Source organism: Ranitomeya imitator, chromosome 9 (assembly GCF_032444005.1).
Source record: "Ranitomeya imitator isolate aRanImi1 chromosome 9, aRanImi1.pri, whole genome shotgun sequence".
NCBI lineage: Eukaryota > Metazoa > Chordata > Amphibia > Anura > Dendrobatidae > Ranitomeya > Ranitomeya imitator.
The window spans coordinates 6,972,305-6,986,794 of NC_091290.1; the positions used below are offsets into that span (position 1 = coordinate 6,972,305).

The 14,490-nt window shown below is 48.7% G+C and overlaps 1 protein-coding gene across 5 annotated transcripts in view; it reads left to right on the forward strand.

Annotated features, from left to right (window-relative positions):
• PPFIBP2 (PPFIA binding protein 2) overlaps nucleotides 1–14,490 on the forward strand; it is a 134,296-nt gene that overhangs the window by 23,088 nt on the left and 96,718 nt on the right. For 4 of the 5 annotated variants that reach the window (XM_069740084.1, XM_069740083.1, XM_069740081.1 and 1 more), the window contains exon 3: nucleotides 4,459–4,673. In XM_069740084.1, coding sequence (XP_069596185.1) covers nucleotides 4,459–4,673 — 215 coding nt within the window. Of the gene's footprint in view, nucleotides 1–4,458; nucleotides 4,674–7,067; nucleotides 7,172–14,490 lie in introns of those variants that run through there. The other variant, XM_069740088.1, reaches the window with a different exon arrangement.

Sequence of the window (14,490 nt, forward strand, 5' to 3'; positions counted from 1 at the left end):
TCAGTGTACAGTTAACACACTGACTTACCAGTGACATCTCTAGGTGAAGTCCTTCAACTTTGGTTTTCTTCTTCATCTGGTACAGAGTGCCTTCATTTCTTCCAGCCAGAACTCATCTCTGCAAAAAATAACACAAAGCTATCAATAGCTGATCGCTTCTAGAGCACATTTCCCGACTTCTACACTATGCCAGATGAAGAAAAAATGCGACATAGTGACGCACTACACAGTAACAGGACCCCCCCCCCCCATATTCTATAAATAAAATTATATTACTGCAGCAATACAGTCCGCTAATTGGGCCCCTACAGTAATTGTCCCCCACTTGTCACCATAAACTGATGGATGTACCTTATTTTGGCCTCCATACAGGAATAAAGTCCCTCAAACTGGCCCATTTAATTAAGTGGACCCCAACCTGGGACCCTGTGTTGCTCCATCTTGAGCCTCTATGTTCTTCGTTCTGGTCCTTATGTCCACTATCCAGGGACCCCATGTTCCACCATCTTGGTCCCCAATGCCCCTGGTCCTGGGCCCCCTATATTTTTCCCTTGTCCTGGGCCCCATATATACTGTATTTCCCTTGTCCTGGGCCCATATGTCCCTTGTCCTGGGCCCCCTATATTTTTCCCTTGTCCTGGGCCCCCTATATACTGTATTTCCCTTGTCCTGGGCCCATATGTCCCTTGTCCTGGGCCCCCTATATTTTTCCCTTGTCCTGGGCCCCCTATATACTGTATTTCCCTTGTCCTGGGCCCCATATGTCCCTTGTCCTGGGCCCCCTATATATTTCCCTTGTCCTGGGCCCCCTGTAAATTTCCCTTGTCCTTGGCCCCATATATTTTATGTTCCTTGTCCTGGGTCCCCTATATATTTCCCTTGTCCTGGGTTGCGCATGTCCCTTGTCTTTGGCCCCATATATTTTTTCTTTTGTTTTGGGTTGCATATATCCCTTGTCCTGGGCCCCATATATATTGTCCTTGTCCTGAGCTCCATATATATTCCCCTTGTCCTGGGCTCCATATATATTCCCCTTGTTCTGGGCCCCATATATATTGCCCTTGTCCTGGGCTCCATATATATTGCCCTTGTCTTGGGCTCCCTATGCACATTGTTCTGGGCTCCATATATATTGCCCTTGTTCTGGGCTCCATATATATTGCCCTTGTCCTGGGCTCCCTATGCCCATTGTTCTGGGCTCCATATATATTCCCCTTGTCCTGGGCTCCATATATATTCCCCTTGTCCTGGGCCCCATATATATTGCCCTTGTCCTGGGCTCCATATATATTGCCCTTGTCTTGGGCTCCATATATATTCCCCTTGTCCTGGGCCCCATATATATTGCCCTTGTCCTGGGCTCCATATATATTCCCCTTGTCCTGGGCTCCATATATATTCCCCTTGTCCTGGGCCCCATATATATTGCCCTTGTCCTGGGCTCCATATATATTGCCCTTGTCTTGGGCTCCCTATGCCCATTGTTCTGGGCTCCATATATATTCCCCTTGTCCTGGGCTCCATATATATTCCCCTTGTCCTGGGCTCCATATATATTCCCCTTGTCCTGGGCTCCATATATATTGCCCATTGTTCTGGGCTCCATATATATTCCCCTTGTCCTGGGCCCCATATATATTGTCCTTGTCCTGGGCTCCATATATATTGCCCTTGTCCTGGGCTCCCTATGCCCCTTGTCCTGGGCTCCATATATATTCCCCTTGTCCTGGGCTCCATATATATTCCCCTTGTTCTGGGCTCCATATATATTCCCCTTGTCCTGGGCTCCATATATATTCCCCTTGTCCTGGGCTCCATATATATTCCCCTTGTCCTGGGCCCCATATATATTGCCCTTGTCCTGGGCTCCATATATATTGCCCTTGTCTTGGGCTCCCTATGCCCATTGTTCTGGGCTCCATATATATTCCCCTTGTCCTGGGCTCCATATATATTCCCCTTGTCCTGGGCTCCATATATATTCCCCTTGTTCTGGGCTCCATATATATTGCCCATTGTTCTGGGCTCCATATATATTCCCCTTGTCCTGGGCCCCATATATATTGTCCTTGTTCTGGGCTCCATATATATTGCCCTTGTCCTGGGCTCCCTATGCCCATTGTTCTGGGCTCCATATATATTGCCCATTGTTCTGGGCTCCATATATATTCCCCTTGTCCTGGGCTCCATATATATTCCCCTTGTCCTGGGCTCCATATATATTCCCCTTGTTCTGGGCTCCATATATATCGCCCATTGTTCTGGGCTCCATATATATTCCCCTTGTTCTGGGCTCCATATATATTGCCCATTGTCCTGGGCTCCATATATATTCCCCTTGTTCTGGGCTCCATATATATTGCCCATTGTTCTGGGCTCCATATATATTCCCCTTGTCCTGGGCCCCATAAATATTGTCCTTGTTCTGGGCTCCATATATATTCCCCTTGTCCTGGGCTCCATATATATTCCCCTTGTTCTGGGCTCCATATATATTGCCCATTGTTCTGGGCTCCATATATATTGCCCATTGTTCTGGGCTCCATATATATTCCCCTTGTTCTGGGCTCCATATATATTGCCCATTGTTCTGGGCTCCATATATATTGCCCATTGTTCTGGGCTCCATATATATTGCCCATTGTTCTGGGCTCCATATATATTCCCCTTGTCCTGGGCTCCATATATATTCCCCTTGTTCTGGGCTCCATATATATCGCCCATTGTTCTGGGCTCCATATATATTCCCCTTGTTCTGGGCTCCATATATATTGCCCATTGTCCTGGGCTCCATATATATTCCCCTTGTTCTGGGCTCCATATATATTGCCCATTGTTCTGGGCTCCATATATATTGCCCTTGTCCTGGTCCCGCATCACGTTGCATCCACAGAAGGAGGGAAAAAAAAAGATTCTGCCTTACCTGCCTGCTCTCCCGGTCTCGCACATCGTACTCTTCCTTCAGGTCCAGCGCGGTCATGTTTAAATGGCCGACGAGCTATCAGAGGCGACGACTGGCTTCAGTGCACCTGTCGTAAGTAGCGCACAACAGTGACATCATACGCTTGCGATGTCACTGTCATGCACCGCTTGTGATGGGCACACTGATGTCCGCCAGACCGCCACCATCAGCCATATTAAATATTACAGTGCTGACTTTATGCCCTGGAATACATTTCAACTGAATGTGCGTCCTCAGATGCACATTCAGTTGAAACAAGTGGGCGCCTTCTATGGCGGCTGGCCAAAGACACGTGGCCCACTGGAGAATTCTCTGGTGTCCCGATGGGCCAGTTCAACCCCGATATTGATTATTGTCGGCTTCTGTAGAAAGCAGATGAGAGGTGCCCCAAAAACTAAGGTCCGTTCCAACTTTTTGTCATTGTTTGACTCCATGGGCCCTTCAGAGAAAATGATTCCGGAGTCCCAGCGTCCGTATAGACATAATGTGCATCTCTACCTCTGGACCCACCATAGGATCCTCTGGTACCATGGCTTCTGACATATCTTTAATGCATGTACAGTAGGACGTACATTGAGGAAGGAGGCTCTTACAGCAAAATCAAAATGGCAACCCACATGCCATCCATGCAGGTTTTTCAGTGGTTTCCTGCCTAATTTATGGGCATGCCCCCAAATAGCTGACCATTTTACCTTTTACACCCCCCACTGGCCACAAGAATTGCAACATATCTGTGTACTAATGGTCGCCAATGGTCCTGAATTTGCCCAGACTCTTAGATATGCAAATCCAGGCATTTGTTCGTTGAAGGGGCGTGGTTTCTGTAAATAGTCAATCCCAGGAGTCCTAGAGGCGGGGCTTAAATATTTCTATTTCAGAAATCCAGATGTTGGTGTGAAACAGACACTGCAGGTTTGAGGCAGAAGACAAAACACAGTAGCCGTGGCCTCAGGTGTATTTGGGCCTCTAGTCTGTCCACTCGTGACAACATGGTTACTTAGATTTCCATTACAGTTGAGCAAAAAGATTTGTGCTGCCCTGCTCCAGTGTCCAGTTTGATCCTCCGTGGCAGCCGGACCAGGGCAGTCCGGACTCTAGGCTCCTCTAGTGTTTACTAAGCCCCACAACTAGAGGCCCCTAGGAGGTCGGGCCGACGAGGCCAACTGGATGCTGGACCAAAGGAGCACAAATATGTTTGCCGAACTCGAATTACCTGGTTTCCCCAATCTCGGTTACATTTGTCCTTCCTTCCAATGTAGGTGTCTAGAATTTAGCTTTGGTGGCAGAGGGTCACGGTTTAGCACCAGTGTGTCTGTCCCCTGCCCAATCTTGGCCCCATTTTCTCTGTGCAGACCTCAAACATCAGACGTTTACATGGTCACTCCGCCAAAGAGAAGCGGAGACTGTAATTGCTTCCATTGCTGATTATAAGAAATATTTTCGTGGTCGTTCATGCTCAATTTTTTTTCTTTCTTTTTTTTTTTTTTTTGCATTAGGCACAAAGGTCATCACAGAATTCGCCAATGGAGTCTTTGATGTGGGATCGCCGGTCCCCTCGGAATATTTTGGGACAATAACAATCCTGCATCTAATAGAGGAATTAAAAATATCCCTGGAAATGGTGGAAAATCCTCAGGAGCGAGAAGCTTTACGGAATCAGATACCCGACTCAACAGCGTCGTACGTCATGGCGTGGCTGGAGAGTAACCTGGTGAGTGACGCGTGCAGCAATGTGCCGGCGTGGCTGGAGCGTAACCTGGTGAGTGACGCGTGCAGCAATGTGCCGGCGTGGCTGGAGAGTATCCTGGTGACACGTGCAGCAATGTGCCGGCGTTGCTGGAGAGTAACCTGGTGAGTGACGCGTGCAGCAATGTGCCGGCGTGGCTGGAGAGTATCCTGGTGACACGTGCAGCAATGTGCCGGCGTGGCTGGAGAGTAACCTGGTGAGTGACGCGTGCAGCAATGTGCCGGCGTGGCTGGAGAGTAACCTGGTGAGTGACGCGTGCAGCAATGTGCCGGCGTGGCTGGAGCGTAACCTGGTGAGTGACACGTGCAGCAATGTGCCGGAGTGGCTGGAGAGTAACCTGGTGAGTGACGTGTGCAGCAATGTGCCGGCGTGGCTGGAGAGTATCCTGGTGAGTGACGCGTGCAGCAATGTGCCGGCGTGGCTGGAGCGTAACCTGGTGAGTGACGCGTGCAGCAATGTGCCGGAGTGGCTGGAGAGTAACCTGGTGAGTGACACGTGCAGCAATGTGCCGGCGTGGCTGGAGCGTAACCTGGTGAGTGACACGTGCAGCAATGTGCCGGCGTGGCTGGAGAGTAACCTGGTGAGTGACGCATGCAGCAATGTGCCGGAGTGGCTGGAGAGTAACCTGGTGAGTGACGCGTGCAGCAATGTGCCGGCGTGGCTGGAGCGTAACCTGGTGACGCGTGCAGCAATGTGCCGGCGTGGCTGGAGAGTAACCTGGTGAGTGACGCGTGCAGCAATGTGCCGGCGTGGCTGGAGAGTAACCTGGTGAGTGACGCGTGCAGCAATGTGCCGGCGCGGCTGGAGAGTATCCTGGTGAGTGACACGTGCAGCAATGTGCCGGCGTGGCTGGAGAGTAACCTGGTGAGTGACGCGTGCAGCAATGTGCCGGCGTGGCTGGAGAGTAACCTGGTGAGTGACGCGTGCAGCAATGTGCCGGCGTGGCTGGAGAGTAACCTGGTGAGTTACACGTGCAGCAATGTGACGGCGTGGCTGGAGAGTATCCTGGTGAGTGACGTGTACAGCAATGTGCCGGCGTGGCTGGAGAGTATCCTGGTGAGTTACACGTGCAGCAATGTGCCGGAGTGGCTGGAGAGTATCCTGGTGAGTTACACGTGCAGCAATGTGACGGCGTGGCTGGAGAGTATCCTGGTGAGTGACGTGTACAGCAATGTGCCGGCGTGGCTGGAGAGTATCCTGGTGAGTGACGTGTGCAGCAATGTGCCGACGTGGCTGGAGAGTATCCTGGTGAGTGACACGTGCAGCAATGTGCTGGTGTGGCTGGAGAGTATCCTGGTGAGTGACATGTGCCAGCGTGGCTGGAGAGTAACCTGGTGAGTGACGTGTGCAGCAATGTGCAGGCGTGGCTGGAGAGTATCCTGGTGAGTGACACGTGCAGCAATGTGCTGGTGTGGCTGGAGAGTATCCTGGTGAGTGACATGTGCCAGCGTGGCTGGAGAGTAACCTGGTGAGTGACCCGTGCAGCAATGTGCCGGTATCGGGTCGTGTACCGGTCCACATCCAGCAGGTTCTCTGCGGTGTATGAGCCGGGTCAGCTTCTGGCGACCATTAATAAATTGTGACGTTCCGACCTTGCAGAGTCTTTATCTAGATCTGCCTGCACCAGTCTTGGTGAAATTGGCGCTGCTTATACCGGAGCTGCCACATCCCGATAAAGACTCGGGAGAGTCGGAACGTCTCAATTTATTGGGAAAAAAATGCAAAGAAAAAAACCAGACGACCTTTATGTCTCACTTGACCTTCCCTAGGCATCAGTTTACGTCGCAGGCAACCAGTGTTTGACTGTATTTTTCGGTTGGGACTACACGTGCATTTCGTGGGCAACTTGTCTGACACCGACTTACTGCTGCAAAACTATTTTAAAACTGCAATTTGCCTTAAAAAAAAAAAAAATGAGACAGAAATCTCAGCCAGATCACAAACTGGTTGTGTCTGAAGTTTATAGGAGCAGAGCTGAGACCGAACTTCCGACATGTTTGGCTTTTTTTGGCCGCCGTGTTGCCGCTGTGTTACATCATAAAGTGGATCAGATGCGACAATCTGAGCTTTGTGGCCGCGTTGCTCCGATACACAGCGAGTGGTGTCCTTGGTGCCGTGGCTCGCTGTCGCTGGGCAGCCGCCTGGCGTTCGCCATATCCTTTCTGTATGATGGACGTACAGTCACCTATGTGTCAGCCGGCACTCGGGTGTTGTTACCTTAGTTCCTCCTTTGAGTTATTTGTGGTCAATGTTCAACAGAGCAGACATCAGAGAGTTGGGCGGAGATGGGCCGGGCGGGGGCACATGTCCGCTGTGAACGCCGCGGCTCCTCAGCGCTGACTCAGTGCTAGATAGCAGCTTTTCTTGCTGCCTTGTGTTTGCCTGGAGGAATGTCCGGACAGGGACGACACACGCAGAGCAGGAAGTCCGTCCATAATCTGCGAGAAAAGGCGACATAGAAGGTAAATTACCGCCGTCCTGCGTGATGTCTTACTCCACATAATGTCATGTTCGTGCCGTAACTCGCATTATCAGATCATGGCTTCCGCTTTAGCACTGATATTGTAACCAGGCGGCATATGGAGGGTTAATTATGTGTAGATATTGGCTCATACACACATGACTGCAGTGCAGATCCTAGACAAACCCGTACCCGCACCGCCGCTACATGCCAGGGGTATAAAGACCACCTGGTGCACCATATGGCGGTGTGCAGTGTCTGCAGGGCTGTAATGGTCGGGCTCCATTATACAGATGGAGCAAAAGTGAAATTGCCAAGCCAGTTACACATTGATGATTTGTGTTGCAGGCGCTCATGTAGTTCGAGATTGCGCTTGCGGCACACCGCGGCGTGATGGCTGCACAGAGGAGCCCGCTATCTTTATTCCATCCAGGCATGACCCCTGGAGCAGCACTCCTGGAGTTTAAAGGGTAAGAGCCAAGATTAGGGGGTCCGGCCTCTGGGACCCAATCAATCCTGAGAACGGGGCTCTTGTCCCATCTGATCGTAGCAGAAGCCAAGAATGTGCATCTCTGCTCCACTCATTGTTAATGGCCGTGCCGGAGACCGCCCGAGTGCAGCGCCGGAGACCGGCCGAGTGCAGCGCTCACTAATATCCAGCAGTCACCTAAAGAATGAGTGGAGCGATGGTGCTGATCTTCAGCCTCTATTCACGGCGGTCTCTTCATGCCCTGTTCTCGGGGTCGGTAAGGTCCTGGACCCCTAGCGGACGTGAACTTATCCCCTATTCTATATACAGAGGTCACCTCTAATCTTCCAAATGCTCTAGCATTGGGGTAATAAGCCGTCAGCCTTTATTTCAGACACGTATTAAAAAAGCCATGACTGCGGAGATCACATGGCGGCCATGTTGGACTTGTCCGTAAAGGATTATTAATACGTGTCTGAATTAACGACTGAAGACGTGTCACCCCAATGCGTGTTTCTCTTGTCGATTGTTATCCGTAGTACCAGGACTGCGCCGTGTGTCCGTCACGCCGGTGGAGGGGAGCTGACAGATACCCCGTTACACAGAGCCTCTAATGTTTGTACATTCCCTTTAAGGCCACGTTCCCACATGGGAAATCCCTGCATTGTAGTCCACACTAAAAGACACAATAGCAGTCTGATCCAATTTTTGTGTTTTTGCTGCATATTCCACTTTTTTTCCACTTGGTGTTTTTTATGTATTTTGCTCTTTAAAACGGGTTTTTTACATCCATTTTTCAGGCTCTCCATAGAAGACTATTAGGTGAAAAAAGGCACCAAGAACCGCACAGGTCCACAGCATTATAAAATGTACAGTGGTCATGAGTTGACCCTGGTCGTTAGTCTGAGGCCGCCGGACAGGACCCCCTCCTATCTGCTGGAATTCCCAGCTCCCCTTTTGCTTAACCGGCCTGTGGCAACATCATGTGTGCATCACGCCACAAAGATGACGCCTCCTCAGGCGTACAAATCCGAACCGGAGATGCCAGCAGGTAGGAGGCCTCCGTCCAGGGTCCGGACCATTTACAACGTGCTATATGGTGCGTTCCTGCGATGACACTGTGCTCTGACTGTATATACTCTGCATCAACACCTGCAGACTGGCTAGGATCACACATGTATTGTCAGGTGTCATCAAGCCCACGGATTAGCAATTGAGAGGCATCTATAAGAACCTATCCATTACTAATCCTATAGTTATATGGTAAATAAAGACACAGCCAGAATAAAGTCTTATTAGAAATAAAATAAAACACACTTTTCCATTTGTATTTAAAAATAACAAACAAAGTTATACTTACCTATCGCCTAATTCCATTGAATCCCTCGTCTCCTGTAATAAAACAAACATAAAAAACAATATCCCTCACCTGTCCGTCGTTCTGTCCCATGCTGTAATCCATGTCTGGAAGAAATAGTTTTCAACCTGGATGGTGCAAGATGCGACCATCGAGGCTGAAGACCGCGGGAGAATGAGCTGCTTCGAGTGCAGCATCAGTGTCCAGTGGCAACGTCATTGAGGTTACCACATGTCACTGAGGCTGCGTTCCCAGCCAGGCCCCTGAGCTGTCATGACCTCAGCAATGTAAGCAAAATTCTCTTGATGCAGCGCTCAGCTTAGAGAATTCACCGCAGTTCACTGTGACCACGGTGAACTGCAGTGAACTCATTGAGGGCTGCACCATGAGACTTTTTCTTATGGTTCTAAGGTTACCACAGTTCAGGGGCACAGCTGCGAACGCAGCCTCAGTGACCCACGGTAATCTTGATGTCACAGCATTTTGGCATCGTCCAGGTTGAAATCTATTTATCCCAGACATTACAGCGTGCGTGGGACGGAATGATGGACAGGTGAGGGATATTGCTAGTTTTTTATTTCTGTTTTATTACAGGAGACGAGGGATTCAGTGGAATTAGGCGTTAGGTGAGTGTAACTGTGTTTATTTTTAAATAAAAATTGAAAACTGTGTTTTGTTTTTATTTCAAAGCAAAGACTTTATTCTGGCTGGTTGTTTATTTACCATATAACTATAGGATTAGTAATGGATAGGTTCTTATAGACAACTCTCCATTATTAGGCCGTAGGCTTGATGTCACCTGACAATACAAAGGTGACATCAACCGCTACAGGGCAAGTGGGAGGAGCCGGGCAAAGTGCTAGAATTGTCGTATCTAAGGGATGCGCCTTTTCTGGGGTGGCTGCAGGCTGCTATTTTTAGGCTGGGGGGGGCAATATCTACAGCTCCTTACCAGCCTGAGAATACCAGACCCCAGCTGTTAGATTTAGCTTGGCTGGTTGTCAAAAATGGGAAGGGGGGGGGGCACGCCATTTTTTACATTATTTAAATAATTTAAAAAATACGGCATGGGGACCTGTCTATTCTTGATAACCAGCCTTGCTAAAGGTGACAGCGGAGGGTTGCAGCCCACAGCTGTCAGTTTTGCCTGGCTGGTTATCAAAAATACAGAGCAACCCATTCCGTTTTTATTATTTATTTATTGCGCAGGCAGCGGCTGAAAAATACTCCCATCAACCTGTTATCAATTTAATACAACTCCCAACATTGTCCCTCGCTGGCGTTGATTGCAGTGCGCGCAGCGGACAGTGATGTCAGCGGTCTTGGTCGCCAGGGAATAGTGCGAACAATACCGCTGATCGCCAGGCACCGTTCCGTGTGATACTGATGCGGCACACGGTGGCCACATGTATGCCACACATATTAAACACACAGACACATGAACATTGATCTCTCAGGTACCGGTTTTTCCAGTACCAGAAATATCAGACGTGTGAAAAACCCCTAAAGCAGTGACTTTGTTCTTTATTTCTTTTCTTTTTTTCTTTTTTTTTTTAGGTCTCTCACACATTAGATTTATGTCTTTCATAAAATTTATGGAGAAAAAAAATAGAATAAGTCTTTCATATTCTCTGGATTTTTTTAGAGGAGTGCGGAAAAAACATCGACTATATTTTACTGCACATCCAAAAACCCCACAAAGAGCCGCAATATGATGTAAATCCTCACAAAGTGTACTTAAGAGAACACGTTTTTCAGCATCTTGCCCATTTTAGTCCAGGTTTACACGTATACATCCAAATTCAGGTTTGAGGGTTTTTTAGCAATTCGGACATCTACATTGTTCAGAGGAATGCACTGTATAAATGTGAACCCAGCCGGACAAAGTGCAGACCACCCAGCTGGGGACCCTCAATGCTGAGGATTTATCTCGGCTTGGTAACTTCAGTGATTTACAGCAACAAATATTTACAGGAGGTGAAGTGAGGATTCCTCTGTATATACAGAGCTGTGGATGGCGGGAACAATAGGAAAGAAAAATGCCAAAAAGACACTTCCCAAACACCAGCCATGCCTCACACAGTAATAGTGACCACCTTGTGTTTCCCCACAGCTATAATGCCCTTCTTGTGCCCCCCACTTACTAGAGTAATATTCCACCTTGTGCCCTCCAGCCAATCAAAATGTCAACTTTTTTTCCATAATACAGTAATGATGTAATTTAAGTACCTCTGAGAAAGTTATTGAGCCCCTTGTGGGTCCTCATAGAGGGTAATAAAGCCCCTTGTGGGTCCTCATAAAGAGTAATAAAGCCCCTTGTGGGTCCTCATAGAGAGTGATAAAGCCCCTTGTGGGTCCTCATAGAGAGTAATAACGCCCCTTGTGGGTCCTCATAGAGAGCGATAAAGCCCCTTGTGGGTCCTCATAGAGAGTAATAACGCCCCTTGTGGGTCCTCATAGAGGGTAATAAAGCCCCTTGTGGGTCCTCATAGAGAGTAATAACGCCCCTTGTGGGTCCTCATAGAGAGCGATAAAGCCCCTTGTGGGTCCTCATAGAGAGTAATAAAGCCCCTTGTGGGTCCTCATAGAGAGCGATAAAGCCCCTTGTGGGTCCTCATAGAGAGTAATAAAGCCCCTTGTGGGTCCTCATAGAGAGTAATAAAGCCCCTTGTGGGTCCTCATAGAGAGCGATAAAGCCCCTTGTGGTTCCTCATAGAGAGCTATAAAGCCCCTTGTGGGTCCTCATACAGAGTGATAAAGCCCCTTGTGGGTCCTCATAGAGAGCGATAAAGCCCCTTGTGGGTCCTCATAGAGAGTAATAAAGCCCCTTGTGGGTCCTCAAAGAGAGTAATAAAGCCCCTTGTGGGTTCTCATAGAGAGTAATAAAGCCCCTTGTGGGTCCTCAAAGAGAGCGATAAAGCCCCTTGTGGGTCCTCAAAGAGAGCGATAAAGCCCCTTGTGGGTCCTCATAGAGAGTGATAAAGCCCCTTGTGGGTCCTCAAAGAGAGCGATAAAGCCCCTTGTGGGTCCTCATAGAGAGTAATAAAGCCCCTTGTGGGTCCTCAAAGAGAGTAATAAAGCCCCTTGTGGGTTCTCATAGAGAGTAATAAAGCCCCTTGTGGATCCTCAAAGAGAGCGATAAAGCCCCTTGTGGGTCCTCATAGAGAGCGATAAAGCCCCTTGTGGGTCCTCATAGAGAGTAATAAAGCCCCTTGTGGGTCCTCAAAGAGAGTAATAAAGCCCCTTGTGGGTTCTCATAGAGAGTAATAAAGCCCCTTGTGGGTCCTCAAAGAGAGCGATAAAGCCCCTTGTGGGTCCTCAAAGAGAGCGATAAAGCCCCTTGTGGGTCCTCAAAGAGAGCGATAAAGCCCCTTGTGGGTCCTCATAGAGAGTAATAAAGCCCCTTGTGGGTCCTCAAAGAGAGTAATAAAGCCCCTTGTGGGTTCTCATAGAGAGTAATAAAGCCCCTTGTGGATCCTCAAAGAGAGCGATAAAGCCCCTTGTGGGTCCTCATAGAGAGCGATAAAGCCCCTTGTGGGTCCTCATAGAGAGTAATAAAGCCCCTTGTGGGTCCTCAAAGAGAGTAATAAAGCCCCTTGTGGGTTCTCATAGAGAGTAATAAAGCCCCTTGTGGGTCCTCAAAGAGAGCGATAAAGCCCCTTGTGGGTCCTCAAAGAGAGCGATAAAGCCCCTTGTGGGTCCTCAAAGAGAGCGATAAAGCCCCTTGTGGGTCCTCATAGAGAGTAATAAAGCCCCTTGTGGGTCCTCATAGAGAGCGATAAAGCCCCTTGTGGTTCCTCATAGAGAGCTATAAAGCCCCTTGTGGGTCCTCATACAGAGTGATAAAGCCCCTTGTGGGTCCTCATAGAGAGCGATAAAGCCCCTTGTGGGTCCTCATAGAGAGTAATAAAGCCCCTTGTGGGTCCTCAAAGAGAGTAATAAAGCCCCTTGTGGGTTCTCATAGAGAGTAATAAAGCCCCTTGTGGGTCCTCAAAGAGAGCGATAAAGCCCCTTGTGGGTCCTCAAAGAGAGCGATAAAGCCCCTTGTGGGTCCTCATAGAGAGTGATAAAGCCCCTTGTGGGTCCTCAAAGAGAGCGATAAAGCCCCTTGTGGGTCCTCATAGAGAGTAATAAAGCCCCTTGTGGGTCCTCAAAGAGAGTAATAAAGCCCCTTGTGGGTTCTCATAGAGAGTAATAAAGCCCCTTGTGGATCCTCAAAGAGAGCGATAAAGCCCCTTGTGGGTCCTCATAGAGAGCGATAAAGCCCCTTGTGGGTCCTCATAGAGAGTAATAAAGCCCCTTGTGGGTCCTCAAAGAGAGTAATAAAGCCCCTTGTGGGTTCTCATAGAGAGTAATAAAGCCCCTTGTGGGTCCTCAAAGAGAGCGATAAAGCCCCTTGTGGGTCCTCAAAGAGAGCGATAAAGCCCCTTGTGGGTCCTCAAAGAGAGCGATAAAGCCCCTTGTGGGTCCTCATAGAGAGTAATAAAGCCCCTTGTGGGTCCTCATAGAGAGTAATAAAGCCCCTTGTGGGTCCTCATAGAGAGTAATAAAGCCCCTTATGGGTCCTCATAGAGAGTGATAAAGCCCCTTGTGGGTCCTCAAAGAGAGCGATAAAGCCCCTTGTGAGTCCTCATAGAGAGTAATAAAGCCCCTTGTGAGTCCTCATAGAGAGTGATAAAGCCCCTTGTGGGTCCTCAAAGAGAGCGATAAAGCCCCTTGTGGGTCCTCATAGAGAGTAATAAAGCCCCTTGTGGGTCCTCATAGAGAGTAATAAAGCCCCTTGTGGGTCCTCATAGAGAGTAAAGCCCCTTATGGGTCCTCATAGAGAGTGATAAAGCCCCTTGTGGGTCCTCATAGAGAGTGATAAAGCCCCTTGTGGGTCCTCATAGAGAGTAATAAAGCCCCTTGTGGGTCCTCATAGAGAGTGATAAAGCCCCTTGTGAGTCCTCATAGAGAGTGATAAAGCCCCTTGTGGGTCCTCATAGAGAGTAATAAAGCCCCTTATGGGTCCTCATAGAGAGTAATAAAGCCCCTTGTGGGTCCTCATAGAGAGTAATAAAGCCCCTTATGGGTCCTCATAGAGAGTAATAAAGCCCCTTGTGGGTCCTCATAGAGAGTAATAAAGCCCCTTGTGGGTGCTCATAGAGAGTAATAAAGCCCCTTGTGGGTCCTCATAGAGAGTGATAAAGCCCCTTGTGGGTCCTCATAGAGAGTAATAAAGCCCCTTGTGGGTCCTCATAGAAAGTAATAAAGCCCATTGTGGGTCCTCATAGAGAGTAATAAAGCCCCTTGTGGGTCCTCATAGAGAGCGATAAAGCCCCTTTTTTATCTACATAAAAGCACTATTGCTCTTCATCTGCCCCATAAAATTTGATATTATCCCCTTGTTCCACCCTAAAAGTTAATAATGCCGCCTAAAAAGCCATAACGCACATGTATACACCCTTAAAAATTAAAATAGTCCTTTATGCCCCCCAAAATAATGTGTGATACC